Source organism: Pseudophryne corroboree, chromosome 1 (genome assembly GCF_028390025.1).
Source record: "Pseudophryne corroboree isolate aPseCor3 chromosome 1, aPseCor3.hap2, whole genome shotgun sequence".
Classification (NCBI taxonomy): domain Eukaryota; kingdom Metazoa; phylum Chordata; class Amphibia; order Anura; family Myobatrachidae; genus Pseudophryne; species Pseudophryne corroboree.
This window is the reverse complement of record NC_086444.1, coordinates 1,117,815,632-1,117,838,528: the sequence shown is the minus strand read 5'-3', so window position 1 is coordinate 1,117,838,528 and position 22,897 is coordinate 1,117,815,632. Positions and strand designations below refer to the sequence as shown.

The 22,897-nt window shown below is 46.3% G+C and overlaps 1 protein-coding gene across 4 annotated transcripts in view; it reads left to right on the top strand.

Annotated features, from left to right (window-relative positions):
* Nucleotides 1-4,254: 4,254 nt before the first annotated feature.
* RFC1 (replication factor C subunit 1) overlaps nucleotides 4,255-22,897 on the top strand; it is a 131,688-nt gene continuing 113,045 nt past the window's right edge. For 2 of the 4 annotated variants that reach the window (XM_063922742.1, XM_063922712.1), the window contains exons 1-4: nucleotides 4,727-4,750; nucleotides 5,693-5,818; nucleotides 12,818-12,890; nucleotides 14,115-14,234. In XM_063922742.1, the coding sequence (XP_063778812.1) occupies nucleotides 4,736-4,750; nucleotides 5,693-5,818; nucleotides 12,818-12,890; nucleotides 14,115-14,234 (334 nt within the window). In that variant the 5' untranslated portion in view covers nucleotides 4,727-4,735. Of the gene's footprint in view, nucleotides 4,391-4,726; nucleotides 4,751-5,009; nucleotides 5,031-5,692; nucleotides 5,819-12,817; nucleotides 12,891-14,114; nucleotides 14,235-22,897 lie in introns of those variants that run through there. The other 2 variants (XM_063922722.1, XM_063922732.1) reach the window with 2 other exon arrangements.

Sequence of the window (22,897 nt, the reverse complement as noted above, 5' to 3'; positions counted from 1 at the left end):
AGTCCTTGGAAGTTTCTTCCCTGTGTGACTGCGCCCCAGCCTCGAAGGCTGGCATCCGTGGTCACCAGGACCCAGTCCTGTATGCCGAATCTGCGGCCCTCTTGAAGATGAGCACTCTGCAGCCACCACAGCAGAGACACCCTTGTCCTTGGAGACAGGGTTATCAGCCGATGCATCTGAAGATGCGATCCGGACCACTTGTCCAGCAGGTCCCACTGAAAGGTTCTTGCATGAAACCTGCCGAATGGAATCGCTTCGTAGGAAGCTACCATCTTTCGCAGGATCCGCGTGCAGTGATGCACCGACACCTGTTTTGGTTTTAGGAGGCCTCTGACTAGAGATGACAGCTCCTTGGCCTTCTCCTCCGGGAGAAACACTTTTTTCTGTTCTGTGTCCAGAACCATCCCCAGGAACAGTAGACGTGTCGTAGGGACCAGCTGTGACTTTGGAATGTTTAGAATCCAGCCGTGCTGTAGTAGCACCTCCCGAGATAGTGCTACCCCGACCAACAACTGCTCTCTGGACCTCGCCTTTATCAGGAGATCGTCCAAGTACGGGATAATTAAAACACCCTTCTTTCGAAGGAGTATCATCATTTCGGCCATTACCTTGGTAAAGACCCTCGGAGCCGTGGATAGACCGAACGGCAACGTCTGGAATTGGTAATGACAATCCTGTACCACAAATCTGAGGTACTCCTGGTGAGGATGGTAAATGGGGACATATGCAGGTAAGCATCCTTGATGTCCAGTGATACCATGTAATCCCCCTCGTCCAGGCTTGCAATAACCGCCCTGAGCGATTCCATCTTGAACTTGAATTTTTTTATATATGTGTTCAAGGATTTCAAATTTAAAATGGGTCTCACCGAACCGTCCGGTTTCGGTACCACAAACATTGTGGAATAGTAACCCCGTCCTTGTTGAAGTAGGGGTACCTTTACTATCACCTGTTGTGAATACAGCTTGTGAATTGCCTGTAACACTGCCTCCCTGCCTGAGGGAGTGGTTGGCAAGGTAGATTTGAGGAAACGGCGGGGGGGAGACGTCTCGAATTCCAGCTTGTACCCCTGAGATACTATCTGAAAAATCCAGGGATCCACCCGTGAGCGAGCCCACTGATTGCTGAAAAATTTGAGACGGGCCCCCACCGTACCTGGCTACGCCTGTGAAGCCCCAGCGTCATGCTGTGGACTTAGAGGAAGCGGGGGAGGACTTTTGCTCCTGGGAACTGGCTGTATGCTGCAGCTTCTTTCCCCTATCTCTGCCTCTGGGCAGAAAGGACGCGCCTTTAACCCGCTTGCCCCTATTGGGCCGAAAGGACTGTACCTGATAATACGGTGCTTTCTTTGGTTGTGAGGGAACATGGGGTAAAAATGTAGACTTCCCAGCTGTTGCTGTGGAAACGAGGTCCGAGAGACCATCCCCGAACAACTCCTCACCCTTATAAGGCAGAACTTCCATGTGTCGTTTGGAATCTGCATCTGCTGTCCACTGCCGAGTCCATAACCCTCTCCTGGCAGAAATGGACATTGCACTAATTTTGGATGCCAGCCGGCAAATATCCCTCTGTGCATCCCTCATGTATAAAAGTGCGTCTTTTATATGCTCTACGTTTAGCAATATAGTGTCCCTGTCTAGGGTATCTATATTTTCTGACAGGGAATCTGACCACGCAGCAGCAGCACTGCACATCCAGGCTGACGCAATAGCTGGTCTCAGTATAACACCTGTGTGTGTATATATAGATTTCAGGATAGCCTCCTGCTTTCTATCAGCAGATTCCTTCAGGGCGGCCGTATTCGGAGACGGTAGTGCCACCTTCTTTGACAAGCGTGTGAGCACTCTATCCACCCTAGGGGATGTTTCCCAGCGTGACCTATCCTCTGGCGGGAAAGGGTACGCCATTAGTAACCTCTTAGAAATTACCAGCTTTTTATCAGGGAAAGCCCACGCTTCTTCACACACTTCATTTAACTCTTCAGATGGAGGAAAAGCTACTGGTATTTTTTCTCTCCAAACATAATACCCTTTTTTGTGGTACCGGGGGTAACATCAGAAATGTGCAACACATTTTTCATTGCCTCAATCATGTAACGTGTGGCCCTACTGGAAGTTACATTAGTCTCATCGTCGTCGACACTGGAGTCAGTATCCGTGTCGACATCTGTATCTGTCATCTGAGGTAGCGGGCGTTTTAGAGCCCCTGATGACTTTTGAGACGCCTGGGCAGGCACAGGCTGAGAAGCCGGCTGTCCCACATTAGGTATGTCGTCAAACCTTTTATGCAAGGAGTCGACACTGTTGCGTAATTCCTTCCACAGCACCATCCACTCAGGTGTCGACCCCGCAGGGGGTGACATCACGTTTACAGGCATTTGCTCCGCCTCCACATAAGCCTCCTCATCAAACATGTCGACACAGCCGTACCGACACACCGCAAACACACAGGGAATGCTCTGACAGAGGACAGGACCCCACAAAGCCCTTTGGGGAGACAGAGAGAGAGTATGCCAGCACACACCAGAGCGCTATATAACACAGGGATCCCACTATAAATGAGTGTTTTCCCTTATAGCTGCTTTTTTATATATCAAACATATATATCTATACTGCGCCTAAATTTAGTGCCCCCCCCCCCCCCCCTCTCTTTTTTACCCTTCTGTAGTGTTCAGACTGCAGGGGAGAGCCAGGGAGCTTCCTTCCAGCGGAACTGTGAGGGAAAAATGGCGCCAGTGTGCTGAGGGAGATAGCCCCGCCCCTTTTCGGCGGACTTTCTCTTGCTTTTTCTGGAATACTGGCAGGGGTAATTTTACATCTATATAGCCTCTAGGACTATATATGATGTAGATTTGCCAGCCAAGGTGTCATATATTGCCCTCAGGGCGCCCCCCCCCCCAGCGCCCTGCACCCATCAGTGACCGGAGTGTGAGGTGTACATGAGGAGCAATGGCGCACAGCTGCAGTGCTGTGCGCTACCTTGGTGAAGACCGAAGTCTTCTGCCGCCGATTTTCCGGACCTCTTCATGCTTCTGGCTCTGTAAGGGGGACGGCGGCGCGGCTCCGGGAACGAACACCAAGGTCGGGTCCTGCGGTCGATTCCTCTGGAGCTAATGGTGTCCAGTAGCCTAAGAAGCCCAAACTACCACCTGTTAGGTAGGTTCGCTTCTTCTCCCCTTAGTCCCTCGCTGCAGTGAGTCTGTGTTGCCAGCAGATCTCACTGTAAAATAAAAAACCTAAATATACTTTCTTTCTAGGAGCTCAGGAGAGCCCCTAGTGTGCATCCAGCTCAGCCGGGCACAAGAATCTAACTGAAGTCTGGAGGAGGGTCTTAGTGGGAGGAGCCAGTGCACACCAGTAGTCTAAAGCTTTCTTTATAGTTGTGCCCAGTCTACTGTGGAGCCGCTAATTCCCCATGGTCCTTACGGAGTCCCCAGCATCCACTAGGACGTTAGAGAAAATCCCAGGTTTTTGTACTACTCCTTTTCCACTGCCGTACATCACCCCGGGATTTTTGACAGCGGAAAGGGGTTTGACCCTGCTCTTTACCCGGGTCAGGCTGGGGACCCGGAATTTCCCAGGTCGCAATGGCAAAGGGGTACACAGAGCCGGCCATAACCATTATGATGCCCTAGGCAAGATTTTGGCTGGTGCCCCCTAGCACCGCCGCTAGTTCTGCAAGAGATGCCTAGCATGATTCAGCTGGCAGCTCTGCTAACATCGGGCGCCTTTTGTTTATGAAAATGCATCTTATTTGCATTACTATGTGGCTAGGATGCACAAGCAGCTTCTGCTGATTAAAATAATATGCAGCATGCCTATATTCTTTGTGTGACAGCGGCTGTATCTGCATACGAAATGCTACATTACAGTGATTTCCAGGAATACACACAGAATATAGGCATGCCGCATATCATTTTAATCAGCAGAAGCTGCTGGTGCCCCTAAGCAAACCAAATGCCCTAGGCATTTGCCTAGTTTGCCTATGCCTAAGGCCGGCTCTGGGGGTACACTTGCATCACCGCTGACCATGCACTGGCTGCCCATCCCACTAGCTGCAGGTATCACATAATATCTAGTATAATATGTTAGGCACAATGTGACAGCCCACTGCCTGTCCTGGTGCTGTCACGGTGGCTGCTGACATACAGGAGGGTAGGTAACCCTACATGTCAGTGTGAAGCGGTGCGTGCACTGACACTGTGCAGAACAAGGGGTGATGATCACAAGTGACCCGCTCCCCATGCGCATGTCTTGTCACGCGTGGGGCGGAGAAGGTGGGAGGGCCCGGGTTGTCTGCCTGAGCTTACAGCATTGGCGCCAAGTGCGGGATGTTGCTGCTGCTGAAGGCGGTGGACGCGTGATTAGAAGCCCACCCGCCGCCGGCCATGGTAAGTACGTGCCCGGGCTCTGCGTGTGCCACACGGGAGTGCGGCGGATCGGGTCACGCACCCACGCTGCGTGAGTGGGCCTGATACACGCACGCCTTATATTACTCCCGTGTAATGCATGCATGGCCGGGGGGTGGGGGGGGGGCTACAGCTACCCGTATTGGCTCATGCGCTGCCATGATCCTCCTCCAGGAAAAGTGCTGAGACTTGTAGTACCACACCAGCATAGATATAGTGGTATGCAGCAGACATGGGCCTGCATGTTAGAGGACGGGGTAATAACGTGTGTGACGGGCTGGCGGAGCTGCATGGCGCCCCCATCACAAGGAGGGATGCTGCATTAATATGTGCATGGCCAAGGTGGGCTACATCCCGGGAGTGGGAACATTGCGCCGCTCTCATTGGCTGCCGCGCTGCCATCACGTGACGTCAGATGTAAACATGAGCTGCCTTTACGTTTGGAATATTTTTTTTTCCATTTGTTCCACAAAGCTTTATTAAACTGCCATCGTGACAGTTACTGTAGCCAGTACAAGGAATTGTGCACATAGTACATACAGTATTATTGTATAGCAGTATGGGCACATACTGCAGCCTGCCAAGCCAATTTTAGGCACCACTGGTGCTGTTACAAGTTATGGTAAATGGCTACTTGCTGTGGGTTACAGTACCTTGTTGCATATGCAAATAAACACAGATTTTTATACTGCTAATAGGATGTGTTGGCGCCATGGAACCGGATTCTAACCCGCCTACAAAGTGTCCGCAAGCCTGGATGGTCGCTGCAGCCAGATTTGGAACCATTCGTTGATGCGAGTATCCGCACTGCTTTTCCATCCGTAGCCACTATTATAAGTATTAGTGCTTACGCCTACCCCATACTGGGTGCAAGAGGGCGTCTCTTCGCCATTCGCATCTGCTCAAAATAGAGCAAAACTGGCTGCACGCCCATGACACGCACACAAAATGTTTCTGTAGTGTACGCCCGCAAAGTAGCCACCGTGTCAACACCCAGAAATTACCATTTTACTGACACAGATACGGCTGTGATCCGTCCTACGCAGAATCGCACAGAGATATGCAAAGCTGCGTATATTCGCTACTGCGCTGTTTGCATCCACAGACAGCAGCGCATGACTCAGGATCGGGTATCGTTCTCTAGAGAAACCACTGTGACACTGGCACACGTCTACTTTGGCATCTGTACAACTAGTAGAATCGGGCACGGTTATCCGAAACTTCCCACCAGTATCGTTTTCCCATAATAATAATTTTTAATTGTTGTTTTTCTTTCTGTTTCAGGATATTCGAAAATTTTTCAATGCCACCGCGGTTGGCAAGAAAGCCGTTAGTGAGAAAGATGTTAAAAAAGAGAAAATCAAAAGCCCTGACCGAGTCACTGGACATAAAAATTCAAAAGACAACAAGGTAATTTATTTCTTCAGTGTTAATAATAGAACCACGTAGAAACAAAGAATTTGAGGGCATATAAAAACCACTTGGCCCATCTAGAATGCCCACGTACACGCACGCACTTACACACTAGGGTCAATTTATATTGGGAGCCAATTGACCTACCAGTATATTTTTGGATTCTAGGATGAAATGCACCCAAGCGCGGGAAAATATACAAACTCTGCACAGTTAGGGCCATGATGAGAATCAACCCCACAAACTCAGTGCTATGAGGCAGTAATACTAACCATTACACCATCCAGTAATAATGAGGCACTTTACATGGTAATGTTACTGCTGGTTAAATTGATGGTTACATTTAATTTCTCCTTAAACCAAGGTTGAGAGACATTAGTCAGGCGTGATGTACCACCCTCAGATCTTTAGCAGCAGATTCAGTGAAGCTTGATAGCTACCATAACAGGTACTGGTGGCTACATGCATTAACTCCCAATAGCTGATTTCTCCTCATAGCCTATAGTAGTATAAGCAGAAATCCACTACTGCAATTGGCTGGAATATGCATGCCCACCCCTGGAACCTCGATTGGCAAAATCTCTCACCACCTTCATGGTTTAGATCTGAGATGTTTTATTTTTGCACTAATTAACTCCCAAGCTCACAACTTCTGTAACAACTGCACAATTTGACTCTGTGGGCTGTTTATTCCCCCTTTCTCTAGCATCCATAAGGGATATTGGGGGAATCTAGTACAATGGGGTATAGATGGGGTGTAAAGGAGCCGGTGCACTTTAAATTTCTTCACTGGGTGTTCTGGCTCCTCCCCTCTATGCCCCCTCCCACATACAGTTTAGAAAAAAGTGCCCTCGGCAGAGGATGCACACTCTGATGCACCAGAGAGTTTTCTTCAGTTTATTTTAAATCTTTATTATTTTCAGTATTCTCGTTGGGCAACAGCATACCTGCACCGTGGGAGTTAGGGGGGAAACTGTCACCAGCCTTGCAAGGTGTCAGAGCCGCTTCCGCGCTGCAGGACCACCATACTGAGAGGTTGTTGTACAGCGGGGCACTGCGCCTTTGTGGTCACAATCACCGCACACCCCTAACAATAGCTTGAAGGTGACATCAGTGGTGATTACAAACCGGGGGCCCCGCTAGGGGGATCCCCCGGTTCATGGTGCGGCAGAACGTGGGGGCGGCATATGGGACTCTCCTGGGGGGACCCGCTATAGCCCCCCTGTGTACACTGGCAGCGGTGGGTAAAACTAGCACTTGTGTGATGCTTTATACTCATGGGGAGACTTTTGCCAGTATAAATATAGCTGAAACTCTGGTGCCGTTACAGGGGGCGGAGCTTCCTCATAGCGGGACCAGCAACGTTTTGGCTCCTTCCTCTGCGTGCAGCTGCAGCAGCAGGCACACATAGCTCCTCCAGACACTCAGGATACGCAGGAAAACTGGTACAGGGGTGTAGCAAAGGGTGAGAGCTGCTATTGTACACTAATCTGTGTCCTGAAAAGGACAAAACACTGGTGTTTCACCGTGGTATATTAGCTTGCAGCCTCACTGGAGCTGTTTAGCTTGGGTGTGCTGGTCCCTTGCTCTGTCTCCCTCTCACATACAGTAAGGACAGGCATGCTATCATATTAATTGTCTGTGTGTATGTACGTGTTGTATACCGTAAACATGGTAAAACGCCAATTATGCAGTGTATGTCACATCAGATTCTCTCCTCCTAAGTCTGGTTCATTATCATGTGAACAATGTAGTCAGTCCTCACAGCTCAGTGAGGGGACTGTGGGTCAAGAGCCTTCCTGGCTAGGTGCCATAAAAAAAAACAGGATGTCAGATATGTCCTCTTCGCTCGCTGCTAATGCTCAAAAAATTCAACAATTGCAGTAGGCTGTTGCAGACCTGGCTGCAAGGGCAGAGCAGCCCCCCCTCTCTAATTCAGGACCACATAAACGTGGATTCCATGCTTTACTCTCAGATTCAGATGAGGAAATACTGGAGGAGGGGGAAGAATTGGAACCTATTACTGGGGATTTCCCTTCTGCACAGGTTATTGAACTCCTTATTTTAGCTATACGGGACGTGTTAAAACTCCCTCTAGAGGATGCTGCGACACACCAGTCGTTTTTCTTCACACAGAACAAGCCCAGTGTCACTTTCCCTGATTCTGCAGAGTTAGATGACCTATTTAAGTTCGCCTGGAAAAATCCAGATAAAAAATACCAAGTGTCAAAGCGGTTTTTGCACACTTTCCAATTTGCTTCTGAAGGCAGAAAATTCTGGGAAGAACCCCTGGCTGTGGACGTATCAGTCTCGCGCCTATCCAAGAAGACTGTACTGCTGGCCCCGGGCTCTTTCTCCATGAAGGGCCCTGGGGATAGGAAGATAATGATTACACTAAAGTCTATCTAAACAGCAGCGGGTATGTCTCAAAGACCGTCATAGCAGGTTGCTGGATGACTCATGCTATTCATACCTTGGCTACTCAGATTCAGGAGGGCCTCTCGGAAGATATGCCCCTGATCACTACAGTGACTCTCCTGAAACACATTCAGGACACTGCACATGTCTTGTGACTCTCTCAAGGAGATAGGCAATATTAATGCTAGGACCACTGCTATGGCAGTGTCATCGCGCAAGGCTTTGTGGTTGCGTCAGTGGATAGCGGACGCAGAATCTAAGCGCAGTGTTGAGTCTCTTCCCTTTTCGGGGGAATGGCTCTTTGGGGTAGAGCTGGATACGTAGATTTCTAAAGTTACTGCGGTGAAATACACGTTTCACCCATCTGGGGCCCCTCCGGCTAGGCGTTCCTACCCGGGGCCGTCTACCCAGTCCTTTTGGTCCAACAGGTTTAACTCTAGGGCCAGAGGTGCCTCCAACGCGGCTAGAGGCACCAGATGTAAGACAAGAAAACACATTGATTGCCAGTTCTCAGGAGAGTACCGGTACAGCTTCCACTAAGGCCTCAGCATGATGGTGCCCACCCACCCTGAGGGGATCTCGAGGTGGGAACTCTGCTGCGTCACTTCAGCCGCATCTGGGAAAGTTCCTGCCAGGATGCCTGGGTCAAGGACCTCATCTCTCAGGGCTACACGCTGGAATTCGACAGTGCTCCTCCCCAACGATTTTTCAAATCCAGTTTACCAGCTTTGGGGGATACGCGTGTTACGCTGCAACAGGCCATCCTAAATTTGTTGCAATCCCAAGTCATTATTCCAGTGCCGCTGCAACAACAGGGAAAGGGTTACTACTCCAACCTGTTTGTGGTACCGAAACCGGACGGTTCGGTTAGACCCATTTTGAATCTAAAATCCTTGAACCCTTACCTAAATGTTTTCAAGATCAAGATGGAATCCTTGCAAGCAGGGATTGCGGGCCTGGAAGAACCGGAGTTCATGGTCTCCCTGGATATCAAAGACGCCTATCGCCATATCCCAATTTGGCCACCTCATCAGGCTTACCTGAGGTTTGCCCTGCTGAACAATCACTAACAGTTCCAGGCGCTACTGTTCAGTCTGTCCACAACTCCAAGGGTGTTCACGAAGGTGATGGCGGAGATGATCCAATTCCGGGGGGAAAGGGGCAATGTTGTCCCTTACCTGGACGATCTCCTGATAAAAGCAAGATCCAGTGAGCTTTTATTGCTCCATATAGACCGCAATATCCAGCTTCTGTCACACCATGGGTGGAACCTCACTTTACTGAGAATGTTGCTGGATACTGTGTCCCAAAAAGTGTTCCTCCCAGAGGACAAGGCGAAAAACACTTCAGGAGATGGTCCGCATGGTTGTTCGGCCTACTCTGGTATCCATCCATCTTTGCATAAGATTGTTGTTAAAAATGGTTTGCCTCGTACAAGGCAATCCAGTATGGAAGGTTCCATGCCAGGACTTTTCAATTGGATCTCCTGAGCAAGTGGTCCAGATCACATCTTCAGATGCACCGGATAATTTGGCTGTCACTTCAGACCAGGATTTCTCTCCTGTGGTGGCTGCAGTCCTCCAACCTACTGGAAGGCTGACGTTTCGGGATTCAGGTTTGGATCCTCCTTACGACGGATGCGAGTCTGAGAGGATGGGGAGCTGTCACCCAGAGGGGGGCTCATTCCAGGTCAGGTGGAGCTCTCCTTTCGATCAACATTCTGGAACTACGGGCGATCTACAATGCTCTGCTTCAGGCCTCTCCCCTGCTCAGGGATCACGCGATCCAGGTACAGTCGGACAACGCCACAGCAGTGAAGTACATCAATCGACAAGGAGGGACATAAGCAGGGCCTGCGTGCAAGAGGAGTCAAGGATACTCCTCTGGGCAGAAAGAAATGCAAGTGCAATGTCCGCAATCTTCAATCCGGGAGTAGACAACTGGGAAGTGGACTTCCTGAATCGTCACAATCTCCACCCGGGAGAGTAGGGGCTTCACTATCTGGTATTTCAGCAGATCATCGACTGGTGGGGCTGCCCACAAATAGACATGATGGCTTCTCGACTCAACAAGAAGCTTCGTTGGTATTGCTCACGAACCAGGGATCCTCAGGCGAGGGCAGTATATGAACAGACGTCGCCTTGGCCTTACCGGCTGTTCTACCTGTTTCCTCCGATTCCATTGATCCTAAGGGTGCTCAAGCGCATCAGGAATCAAGGAGTCCAGGCAATTCTGATTGCCCCGGATTGGCCTGTGAGGACTTGGTACGTGGATCTTCTGGATCTTTTGGACATGTCCGTCGAAGACCCTTGTCCTCTGCCACTGAGAAGAGATCTTCAACAAGGACCATTCGTCGACCCGGACTTACGGCGGCTTCGTTTGACGGCATGGAGGTTGAGCGGAACATCCTAGCTCACAAGGGCCTTTCCAAAAAGGTTATTGCTACCATGGTGCAGGCCAGGAAACCTGTAACATCAAAACACTATCATATCTGGAGGAGATATCTCTCTTGGTGCGAGGACCGCACGTATCCGCCTGCAGAGTTTCACTTGGGACGGTTCCTCCGTTTCCTACAGGCTGGTGTGGATAAAGGCTTACGTCTGGGTTCCATTAAGGTCCAGATTTCCGCTCTCTCTATTTTCTTCCAGAAGAAATTAGCAGTATTCCCAGAAGTTCAGATCTTCTTGCAAGGGGTACTTCCCATTCAACCTCCTTTTGTGCCGCCCACGGCACCCTGGGACTTGAATGTAGTGTTGGAATATCTACAGTTCTCCTGGTTTGAACCTCTGACGACTGTAGAAGACAAGTACCTCACGTGGAAGACAGTGATGTTATTGGCCCTGGCTTCTGCTAAGCGTGTCTCAGAATTGGGCGCCTTATCGTGTAAAAGCCCCTACTTGGTCTTTTATGAGGACAGAGCGGAGCTCAAGACTAGGCAGCAGTTCCTGCTGAAGGTTGTCTCTGCGTTCCACTTGAATCAACCTATTGTGGTTCCATCAAGGCACTTCTGCTCCTCCGGAGGCATTGGATGCTGTGTGAGCCTTGAGAATCTGTGGCAAGAGAACGGCTGGGATCAGGAATACGGATTACTTGTTCGTGCTATATGATGCGCAGAAAAAGGGTTGCCCTGCTTCTAAGCAGTCCATTGCTCGTTGGCTTAGGTTTACTATCCAACAGGCCTATGTGTCGGCAGCCTTACCTGTTCCACAGTCTCTGAAGGACCACTCTACAAGATCAGTGGGCTCTTCCTGGGCGGCTGCCCGTGGAGTCTCGTCCTTGCAACTATGCCGAGATGCTAACTGGTCGGGGGAAGAACACCTTTGTGAAGTTCTACAGGTTTGATACCCTGGCCAAAGAGGATTCCCAATTTGGGCAGGCGGTGCTGCAGATGTCTCTGCACATTCCCGCACATTCTGGAAGCTTTGGGACGTCCTCATCATACTAGATTCCCCCAATATCCCTTATGGATGCTAGAGAAAATAGGATTTTAATTACCTAGAAATCCTTTTTTCGTAGTCCATAAGAGATATTGGGCGCCCGCCTCAGTGTGTTGACTTTTCTGCAGGTTCTCTTTTATGGTTACCTGTTCAGCTATTGCTGTTTTGTTACCAGCTGTTGCTGGTCGTTTTATGGTAGTGGTGTGTAAATCTCACCACTCGTTGTTTGTTCCTTCTCTCAAGTATGTCCTTTCTCCTTTGGGCACTATTTTACCTATAACTGCCTGTGGGAGGGAGCATAGAGGGGAGGAGCCAGCACACACAGTTGAAGAAATTTAAAGTGCACCGGCTCCTTTGGACCACGTCTATAACCCATCGTATTAGATTCCCTCAATATCCCTTATGGACTACGAGCAAAGGATTTACCGGTAGATAATTAAAGTCCTATTTTTTAGGTTTGGATTGAAGGGGAAAAATGAGATCCTCTTATTGGCTCTATCTGAGGTTCCAGGGGATCACTTCCTTACTGACCACTGCTCCTCCTTATAATCTCCCCGTTTCAGTGCTCGTCCTCTCTCTCTTTCCATTGTCATGGCCTCTACTGCATCACCAGAGAGTCATACTCATAAACTTCCATTCTGTAAGAGAAAACATGAATTTTTCACATGCGCTTCATTTTTTTTCTCTTATAGTCTGTTGGACTACACACTTTGCCAAGTTCAAAAAACAAAATAATATTGCGTTACAATATGAACACAGCCCCAGGGGGGCTATTCAAATGTTTGTTCTTTAGCGATAATTAAAAGGCACCCATTGTTGCTATTCAATTGTTCTGGGCACCCTTTTAATTATCCTTCCCGGTTAGACAAGGTTTAGCTGTGTAAAGTGGCAAACTAATGTGCGCGCTGGGGAAAAGTCCTGTTTGGTCACCCAAACAGCAGACTTTTCACACATTTCAGCTTGCAGCCTTCGGAGGTGCGAGCTGAAATGTGTCTGCTGCAGGTAATGGGAATCTGATCAGAGCAACATTTGAATAGCTCCGATAGGCACCCATTAGTTAAAGCAATCTCTCCAACAATTGAATATCTCCTCTATTGTCTTAGTGTGAGTTTGTTTCACAGTGTATTTTCCCTTGTCACAGGTAAAAAGTCCAGACAGTGATGTAAAGAAAAAGCAGCAAATTAGCAAGAAGAAGAGAACAATTTATGATTCAGGTGATAACTTAACTTAAATGTTTTTATTGTATTTATCGTAGAGATAGTATAAATCCTGGTTTCAGTTTGGTTATCTGACCAAATCCAGATGTTTGTCAAAGACTTTGGCTGAATCCTTTGCCGATAGCAAACGGGATCCATCAGCACTTCTTTTGCTGTCCCTGTTAATCCAAACATGGATCTAAGAGATCTGCACAGTTGGGCTGCCTTCTCATGGTTAGATGCCAGCTGTGTCTTCCAGTGTCACATCAGGTCTCATTTAAGACCGGAATAGTTAGGGAGAGAAAAAAAGTTTTGTTGAAAAGAAAAAATGTTTTGTTTTTTTTGTTGCTTTAAAACTATATATATATATATATATATATATATATATATATATATATATATATATATATATTTTTTTTTATCCTGATTATATTAATAATGTGTAACATTGCTATGTATTACAAACCTCAATCAACCATGTTTTAATTATTTCTAACATTACCAATCCAAAGTTATGAGGCTTTGATATGATTTATTTGACGTCTTTCAATAAAACCAATTTGTTAGTGCTTATCTCTATTAACCTAAATATATGTAGTCAAGCTAAAGATATTAATAAATAAAACGTACACTCAGATAGATGAGACCAAAAACAAGTTAATGTTAAGCATTACTCCTACTTATTACTTTCAATTAAATAAATCTGAATAGTAATACAAAATGGAAAATGCAAAAGCACTTTTAGAGAAAACCCCCAATAAAAAAATAGATATAAAAAATATGTAAAATTATTTATATATATATATATATATATATATATATATATATATATATATATATATATATATATATAAATAGAGTTGAGTATCAGCACTGGTCATGCCACTGACATTGAAAATACTTTGAATAAAACACTAGTTTTCTAGTATATAAGGCTTTTTTCAGACGTCACAACATCGTGCCTGTAGTCACAGCATAATAAAAAAAAAAAACGAGGCAACCCTGGGGACTAGTGAGTGTTCTTAGTTTTGAATGGCTCCTGATCAGTGAGAGGGCAACATAGAGGTGCCAGGAGACACAGAGAATTGCTGTTGGCAGAATTTGAGTTTTGTTACAGTATTGATCTTTTTGTTTGGAACATTTTGTTCTTCGGCTCTGATAGTAAATGGGACAGAGCAGTATTCCCTCAATTTTTATGCACATACACGATACCTGCATTTATTGAACATTGCTTTTCTGCAGATTCTGAAGAGGACACACCACCAGTAAAAAAATCTAAAAGGCCTCCAAAAGCTTCACCACCACTTACAAAGCCACTGAAAATCAAAAAGCCAGATCCTGTTGACTATGTCTCTGATACAGGTACATGGCAGCCATCGTTTGCAGTAATGTGTGTAATGGTCTGTTCTCTGCCCTTCAGTCTAAGTATTATAGTTGAGTATCATACAGTTTTGTTTTGTTTTTTCTAAAAGAAAGCTCTCCCCAATTGTTTAAAAAAAAAAAAATGTTCAAGCTGGGGATATGAGCCTACTCCGCCCCACGTGGTCATTTTTACTTGTACATAACGTATACCATTCTAACTCCTGGATCACTGCAAAGTCTCCTACTGCCCCTTAGCAAATTTGAACTGGGTATGTGCAAGTACGGATGCAACTGGGAGAGGGAATATAAAGAAACATGTCTGAATGGGGAAGTTTCAAGAGGAAAGGGAACAGTGTAAAAGAAGAGGGCAAAAAGGGGTAGAAGTAAGAGGCAGGGACGAGTAGGAACTAATGCAAGTCAGCAGAGGTCCAAGGGAAAACAGAATGGGAGGTGGGGAGAATAGGAGCAGATCAGCATCCTGCTCTGGCTGGTTGTGTACCCTGTGGGATGTATTCTGTAAGAGTCGGAAGCTGCTGTCTTGTCGGAAAGTCGGCAGCTTCCGACTAATTTAGGTCGGAAGGGGTTCCGACCTATTCAGTAGGGGCTGATTTTTCCCAACAAAACACGTAGATCGGCGGAATAGCCGCCGATCCGCATGCTTCTGTCGGAAACGGGGCCAAATCCAACAGGATTTGGCCCCATTTCCGACAACCTCAAATCCGACTTTTAAAAATATCGTATTGAGGTGAGGAGATGGGGGGGGGGGCAAGGGAGCATGTCCCTCCAGCGGCTCCCTGTTAAATCACACACGGGGAGCTGCTGGCAGCAGCAGGGACAGGGAACGGCCAAATCCGACAGTCTGATTTGGCGTCTCATTGAATAGGGCATGTCGGATCCACTTGGAATGGATCCAACTCTTATTGAATACACCCCTAAGCCTGAGTATCCTGCCCTGGGTTGACAGGAAAGGCTCTCTGCCTTTTCAGGCATGAGCTCAACTACACTGACAGCAGCAGATCAATTGTGGGGTTTCAGAATAGCTATTATCTACTGGAAGGTGCTAGATGAATGATAAGTACAACCTGATTGGTTGCTATCGGCAACATCTCCACTTCTGAAAACCTGCACTTTAATAAATATACCCCTAAATGTCTTGCTAATTGCTGGAGACAGGTTAGCCACCAAAAAAAACCCTAAAACTGGGTACAGACCCTGAAAAGTTGAGCATGACAGACCAGGGAACTTGGCTCTCACTTCCTTATACATGGTGTGTCCCGTCAGCTCTCTATATACCCGGGAACCGGTCAGGAGGTGTTACACAGCCAGCCAGTCAGGTATATATATTGAAATATATTTCATAACACGTGTGTCATATACTGTCTTTGTAATGAGTTTTTACGTATAAGGATAAATGAATAGATATGCACTATGGGTAGAGCATGACACCCTTCTGTCTTCCCACCTCGCGTGTTACTATTTGTGGTTATCCGGACTATAGATCAACGCTAAAAAGGTCTACAGTCAGTAGGTCTACCACTAATGGTAGACATGCATTAGGTCGACAGTGTCAAAAGGTAGACAGTTCAAAAGGTCGCCGTGACAATGGTCGACACACATGGTAGACGCAAATTTTTAAAAACATTTTTTCCAATTTTTTTTTATACTTTACTATCCACGTGGACTACGATTGGGAATAGTAATCTGTGCCGAGTGCAGCTGTAGTGGACAGAGGCACCTTCGCTTGCAATGCGAGGGAACGTGGCACACTAATGAGGCTTGTTTGTGGCAGAAAAGTGATGAAACACCTCCCCAACAAAAATAAAAAAATTGTCGACCATTTACATGTCTACCCTTTGACCCTGTCGACCTAATGCATGTCTACCATTAGTGGTCGACCTATTGACTGTAGACCTTGTTTAGTGTAGATCTAATAATCCAATACTCTAACAAACCCCTTGAAATTTGTTTTCGAAAGCAGGCAACTAAGGAGTGTGGTGGATGTGTGTTTTTTTTTTTTTTACCATTTGTTTTATTATTTATTGTCAATTTTCCAGTGAAGTTGGAATAGATGCTTTTACATTTTTCTAATATTGGGTAGGTGTACCTTTCTGTGAGGCTTCTGTCCTATAGACTTGTTTACTGAATAATAATAATAATAGTCTGAATCTTTCAATCCTCCATTATTAACAGCTGTTGCAGTATGTGGCCTCATACACCAAGCCTCAATACGCCTTGCAGAACGGTGCAGCATAGCAACTTTTTCATTACATTTGTGTCTTATTGGCACCACAGATGCAGTGAAACACCACTCGGTCTGTACCAGAGACACAGGGCTGCCACTGCAGCTTAGGAACAATGGACCTTGGCTTGAACAAAAGCAGCAACTGCTGCATTGTAGCACTTTCTATACAGATTCAAACTCATGCAGCCGCAGAATGTACAAGTGTCGCATATGAAATGAATCACTGCAGTCTAGTTAAGCAGTTTTGTTGCATGTGTTTGTTTAATTTGTGCGACCAAGATGCAGACTGACGTTCAGCACAAGCGGAGTCGCGCGGAGTAGGGCTGTTTGGCACAACTGCGGCAATAGTGAATGAAGGCACATCTGTACTACTGTGTTTTTATTTGTTACAATATCTAATTTCTAATCTCTTAAGCAATCTTGTTGTGCTCTGTGACATAGATAACCCATTAGTGCTGCGGAGATGTTGGTAATAGCAAATGTTGCATTTTCAACCGTAAAGTATTGGGGGAGGGGCCTGGACTGCACACCCTAGCTACTTGTAATGGGATGTGCTACCTTGCTAGGACAATGTTTTTCTATGTTATAATAGAGTAAAATAAAAAAATGTTGCCATTTGAATTTTGGTGAAAGTATTGAACATTAAAATATTGATCTTGTTCCACATTAAAACATTAAAATATTGATAATGTCCATGAACAAAAAATGTATATTGTATGTAGCTCAGGGATACCAAATATGTGCACTTTACTGTAAGTTTGGTGTATGTTTTGTGCAATACCATAGTCTGGATATCCTCAATATCAAAGCCTATGTAAATACATGCTGTACCACTAGGGGTACTGTAACAGAGATGTGCGTTTTCCTAGCCCCACACAATTTCCTTCATGCAGGAAGCTGATGTTTCCTACCTGTCACTGAGATGCGTTGTGACGCATGGGATTAGTAATCCTTAGGAAATATCTTTTCCCCCTAATTAGCTAATAAGGGGTCTGTCCGCTGCAGCATTGAATGGTATATGATGAATGCTTATTGACTTTCTGACAATGGTACCCAGTGTGGGTGAATTTTTGACCATGAAAGCACTGGTGTCAATCCTGTAAATTACAGCACAATATTAACACATACACCGATCAGCCAGAACGTTAAAACCAGCTGCCTAATATTGTGTAGATACCCCTCATGCCACAAAAACAGCTCTGACCCATCGAGGCATGGACTCGCAAGACCTTTGAAGGTTTCCTGTGGTATCTGGCACCAAGATATTAGCAGCAGGTCCTGTAAGTTGCAAGGTAGGGCCTCCATCTGTAGGATGTGCTAGAAAAACAGGTTGGAGCGACTTGTTTTTCTAGCACATCCCAGAGATGCTTGATCGGATTGAGATTTGGGGAATTTGGAGGCCAAGTTAATACCTTGAATTCCTGTTCATCAAACCATTTCTGCTTCAATTTTGGCAGTATGGCAGGTCACATTATCCTACTGCAAGAAGCTACTGTCATCAGGGAATATTGTTGACATGAAGGGGTGTGCAACAATGTTTAGGTAGGAGGTACATGTCAAAGTAAAGGCAGGGGAAGTGAATAACACTGATCATCTCATTACGATGGCACACAACAACGGTGATTGACTGCTGAACTGTGCGGGCGTGTGTACACGCCTGCCCAGTTCATGACGTGAGACCCCGATGGATCGGGCAGTGTGTATGCACAGCACACTGCCCGATCCGTCCATAGATATATCTGCCGATCAATTGATCGGCAGATATATCTTCCAGTGTGTACCCACCTTGAGATCCACATGAATGCCAGGACCCAAGGTTTCCCAGCAGAACATTGCCTAGAGCATCACACTGCCTACACCGGCTGGGATATGGCCGTTAGGTCGGAACAACATAGGTCGACATGCACTAGGTCGACAGGTCAAAAGGTCGACATGAGTTTTTTTTTTTTTTAAAAATTTAAATTTTTTTTGGATTTTTTCATACTTTACGATCCACGTGGACTACAATTAGGAACGGTAACCTGTGCCGAGCGCAGCGGTAGCGGAGGGAGGCACCTTGCCCGAAGCATGCGAGGGGACATGGTGCACTAATTGGGGTTCCCCATCACTTTACGAAGAAAACAACACCCCAAAAAATCCAAAAACATGTCGACCATTTCACCTGTCGACCTAGTGCATGTCGACCTTCAGTGGTCGACCTAATGACTGTCGACCTAAGTTGTGTCGGCCCATACCCCGCCGACTTGCCGTCTTCCTATAGTACATCCTGGTGCTATCTCTTCCCCAGTAAACAATGCACAGCACGCGGCTGTCCGTAGGAGGTAAAAGAAAACTTTCAGACCAGGTCACTACTTTCCATGGTCCATTTCTGATGATCATGTGCCCAATGTAGGGGCTTTCAAGGGTGGTCAGGGGTCAACATGTGCACTGTGACCGGTCTGCTGCTACACAGTCCCATACGCAGCAAGCTGTGATGCACTGTGGGTTCTGACACCTTTCTATCATAACCAGCATTAACTTTTTTGATGCCCTTCTATGGGATCAAGCCAGACGGGATAGCCTTCACTTCCCACAAGCATCAGTGAGCCTTGGGCATCCATGATCCTGTCACCGATTCATGGGTTGTCCTTCCTTGTACCACTTTTGGTATATATAGGGTGATTCAAAAGTCGCAGTACACCCTTTCGTTTCAAATCTGTACCGGAAATGGGAAAACTGAATACTCCAGTAAGGTATGGGTGAGGTGGGCTATCCTTTTAGGGTATGTACCGAACATGGGCGCAATCTTGAAATCGGCCATCTTGAAGCTGTCAGTTTTCCCATTTCCTGCACAGTTTTTGAAACAAAAGGGTGTACTGCAACTTTTGAATCACCCTGTACTACTATCTGCTGTATACTGGGAACACTCCATGAGACCTGCTGCTTTGGAGATGCTCTGACCTACCCATCACAATTTGGCCCTTGTCAAAGTCAATCCGATCCTTACGCTTGTCCAGTTTTCTTGCTTCCCACACTTAAAGAACTGAGTGTTCACTTCCTGCCTAATATATCCCACCCCCTTGTTGTGTGCCATCGTAATGAGATGATCAGTGTTATTCACTTCCCCTCTGTGTCTTTAATGTTATGGCTGATCGGTGTATGTACATATGGTGGAATGAATCCTCCGTTCTACATGCCTTCCATTTTTATTTAACATTTTCTTAGATTGTGCCTCAGAGAACCGCACATCTGTTACTTCATTATTGACTTTGTCACCAAAATACCTTTAATGCCAAGCAACCAGTCCCTTCAGCTTTGTGCCTATACTCCCCTGGTAGCTGTGGTGACGGTGGTGGGGTTGAGCCACGTCTATTTGTTACTGTTATCTAGATTGCATGGTCTTAATTACTCTTGTGTCACTTTGCCGTGTATCGCTTGAAGCCAGAAGCATTAAGCAGATTGTATATGTTCTCTCACTGTTTTTCAGATGATAGAGAAGCCTGTAACATGGTGAATATATTGAATTTTGTGTGTGTGTGTTTTGTGAAGATTATAACCCTATAAAATCGTCTGGATGTGCATGGAGAAAACACGCCAGCCATGTGCTGAGTGCTCTGTGTTATAAGCAGCTAGCAGTAACTGTTTGAGCTATTGCAAATTAAAAGTGCAGCATATGTCCTCCTAATGGGTGATTTTAATGATCATAATATATTGAGACAATTAAGCTTCACATTCTGGGAAATTAATGTTCTTGAAATGAATGTACTATTTGTCCAGCAGTGTGTGGACACCTCTATGTGCTTGTTGAACATCACTTTCTAAGACCATGGACATTAATGTGGTGATGTCCCGTTTTCTGCTAGTGCCACCTCTACTCCTCTGGGAGGGCTGTCCTCTAGATCTTGGAACATGGCTGTAGGGATTCTCAACCCTTCAGCCACGAGCAGTAAAGAGGTCAGACACGGTTGTTGGGCGATGAGGCCTGACTCGGAATCAGTGTGCCAATTCCTCCCTAATGTGTGTGATGAGGTCAGAGCTCTGCAAAGGCTTCTGCTCCGGAGTCCAGTGGCGGTGAAGTTATCCCACTACAGCCAACATTGTGATTGGAGACTTGTGTGCGGCTGCTCTGCCATTTAAATCTAATCCATGAAACTCCCAATGAACAGTTGTTATGCTAACATTGCTTCTGGTGTCAGAATGGAGCTATATAGTGAGTGTTGCTACCAGTGACGAGTTCTTTGTGTACGCGCTTCATCACTCAGAGTTCCCATTCTGTGAGCTTGTGTGGCCTGCCGCTTCGTGGCTGAGCTGGTGACCCTTGGCGCTTCCATGTCACAATATCAGCACTTGCAGTTGATCAGGGCTGCTCTGCCGTGGCATAAATTTGATGACCTGACTTATTGGAAACAGAATGTCGACACTCAGACCACGTCAGTATGGTCATTAGTCCCTAACATTAACGTGAACTGTTGGCATTGTGCCTGATGACATCCACATTGTCGTTGTTTCTTCCACTAACGTTATACTTGTGTAAAGACCTACAGCAAAAAGGGAGAGAGACACCCTCTGCACCAGAGAGTAGTCCTGCTGCAGACACAGGGCAGCAGATGTCCGATCAGCAGGGTCAGATATGTCCGGAGGTGGAGCACTTGCTGAAAGCAGACCTTGGAGCTCTCTGCAAAGTCTCCTGTGTTGTGGGGTACTTACTAGTGTGGTGCAGTGGGCCTGGTGGAGTATGAGGGTATCGGCTGTTGTCTGGGGGAGTGTCCAGATCGGTGCTGATCATTATGGAGCCCCCCTAAAAGGACAGTGTGCAATCATTAAATCTAACCTTTTTCCAAGATTATGGGGTTTATTTACTAAGCTAACCTGGGGCTTCTGATTGTGTTTATGCACAAAGTTTAAATGGGTGATGCTTTTACTAGCCATGTTTTGCTAGCAAAATTATTGCCTTTTTAAATTCTGGGCATAAACCTGATCCAAAGCCCTGGGTTTTACGACCCGACCCTTGCTAAATAAACCCCTAAGACTTATTAACCATTGGTCATAGATAGCATAAACAAACGAATGCCGAAATTTGATCGACCGCTATTTCATATACTCATGGGTCAGTGCCACGGGATTGGCAGAAATCGGGACTGGGAAATTACAAATCTGAGAGGCTGACCTCTGTTTGTGCAAATGATTTGAAGTCTTTCTGAAATATAATGTAGAAAATAATTTGATAAAGCCGTGTTCGCACAGGTTCCTGAAGGATGCTGGTCATCCCAAACACACAACAGAGTCTATTGGGAGATAAGTTATGGATCTTGGTAGTGGATGTCATGTATATGAAATCTGCAGTAGGGGTTGTATGATACTGTTTCCACCTTACAGCCCAGTACAAAATGTGACCATACTAGGGGGGTCGTTCAGACCTGATCGCACGTTAGGTTTCGTTGCGCTGCGATCCGGTCAGAACTGCGCATGCACCTTAAAGCACAGATGAGTTGTACGGGTACAAAGCGGATCGTTGCTGTGCAATGGATTTTTTTTTTTAAATCAAGTACTTTTTTTATTTGGTTTTTTGACATTTATACATAACTCAAAACAAACATCAGCATTCTATTGACTGTAACAATTGCCATCAATAAAATTATATATGTTAAAGTTCAACATGTAGTGTGCGTCAATTATATTCACTTAGGGTTTCTTATCAAACGATATCTGTGTAAAGAAGGACTAGGTGTCCAGTGTCGGTCTGGCCAGCCTTGTGCTGCACCAGCGGTCCCACTTCTCTGTAAATTGAGAGGAGGAACCCCTTATCTTATACATATATCTCTCGTGTCGTATTACTGAATTTACTAACGCCCTCCACTGCTCCACCCTAGGCATGTCAGCTGAGAACCAAACCCTGGCAATGACAACCCTCGCCAGCGTAGCAAGACACAGGACATACCTGTACATTACCACAGAGTGTGTTTCCTCAAGATCTAATCCAAACAGGCATAGGCCGGGGTCTAACACGGGGAGGGATGGGGCAGTCATGGTTATATCACCCCATACCTTACACCAGAAAAGGGAAATTGCAGGGCAGTCCCATAACAAATGCCAGAATCCGGCATCGGTCTCCCGGCATCTGGGGCAGCAAGCGTTATCTCTAAGACCAGCCTTCTGCATAGTGACAGGAGTTCGATACACCCTGTGCAGAATGTAAAAAAAGACTTGTTTATATCGTATACATGGCGTAGTATATTTAATGGAGCCCAGGATCTGGATCCACTGCTCCTGGGATAGAGGTCCCAAATCAGTCTCCCATTTGATGCGAAGTGTATTCAAATGATCATGACCATATTTGTTATTCAAAGCAGTATATATGACAGATATTTTTCCCCTTCGACTAAGAGAAGTGAGCAACGACTTAACGGGTGAATCTGCAATTGGAGGTGGGCCGTGAGGAAAC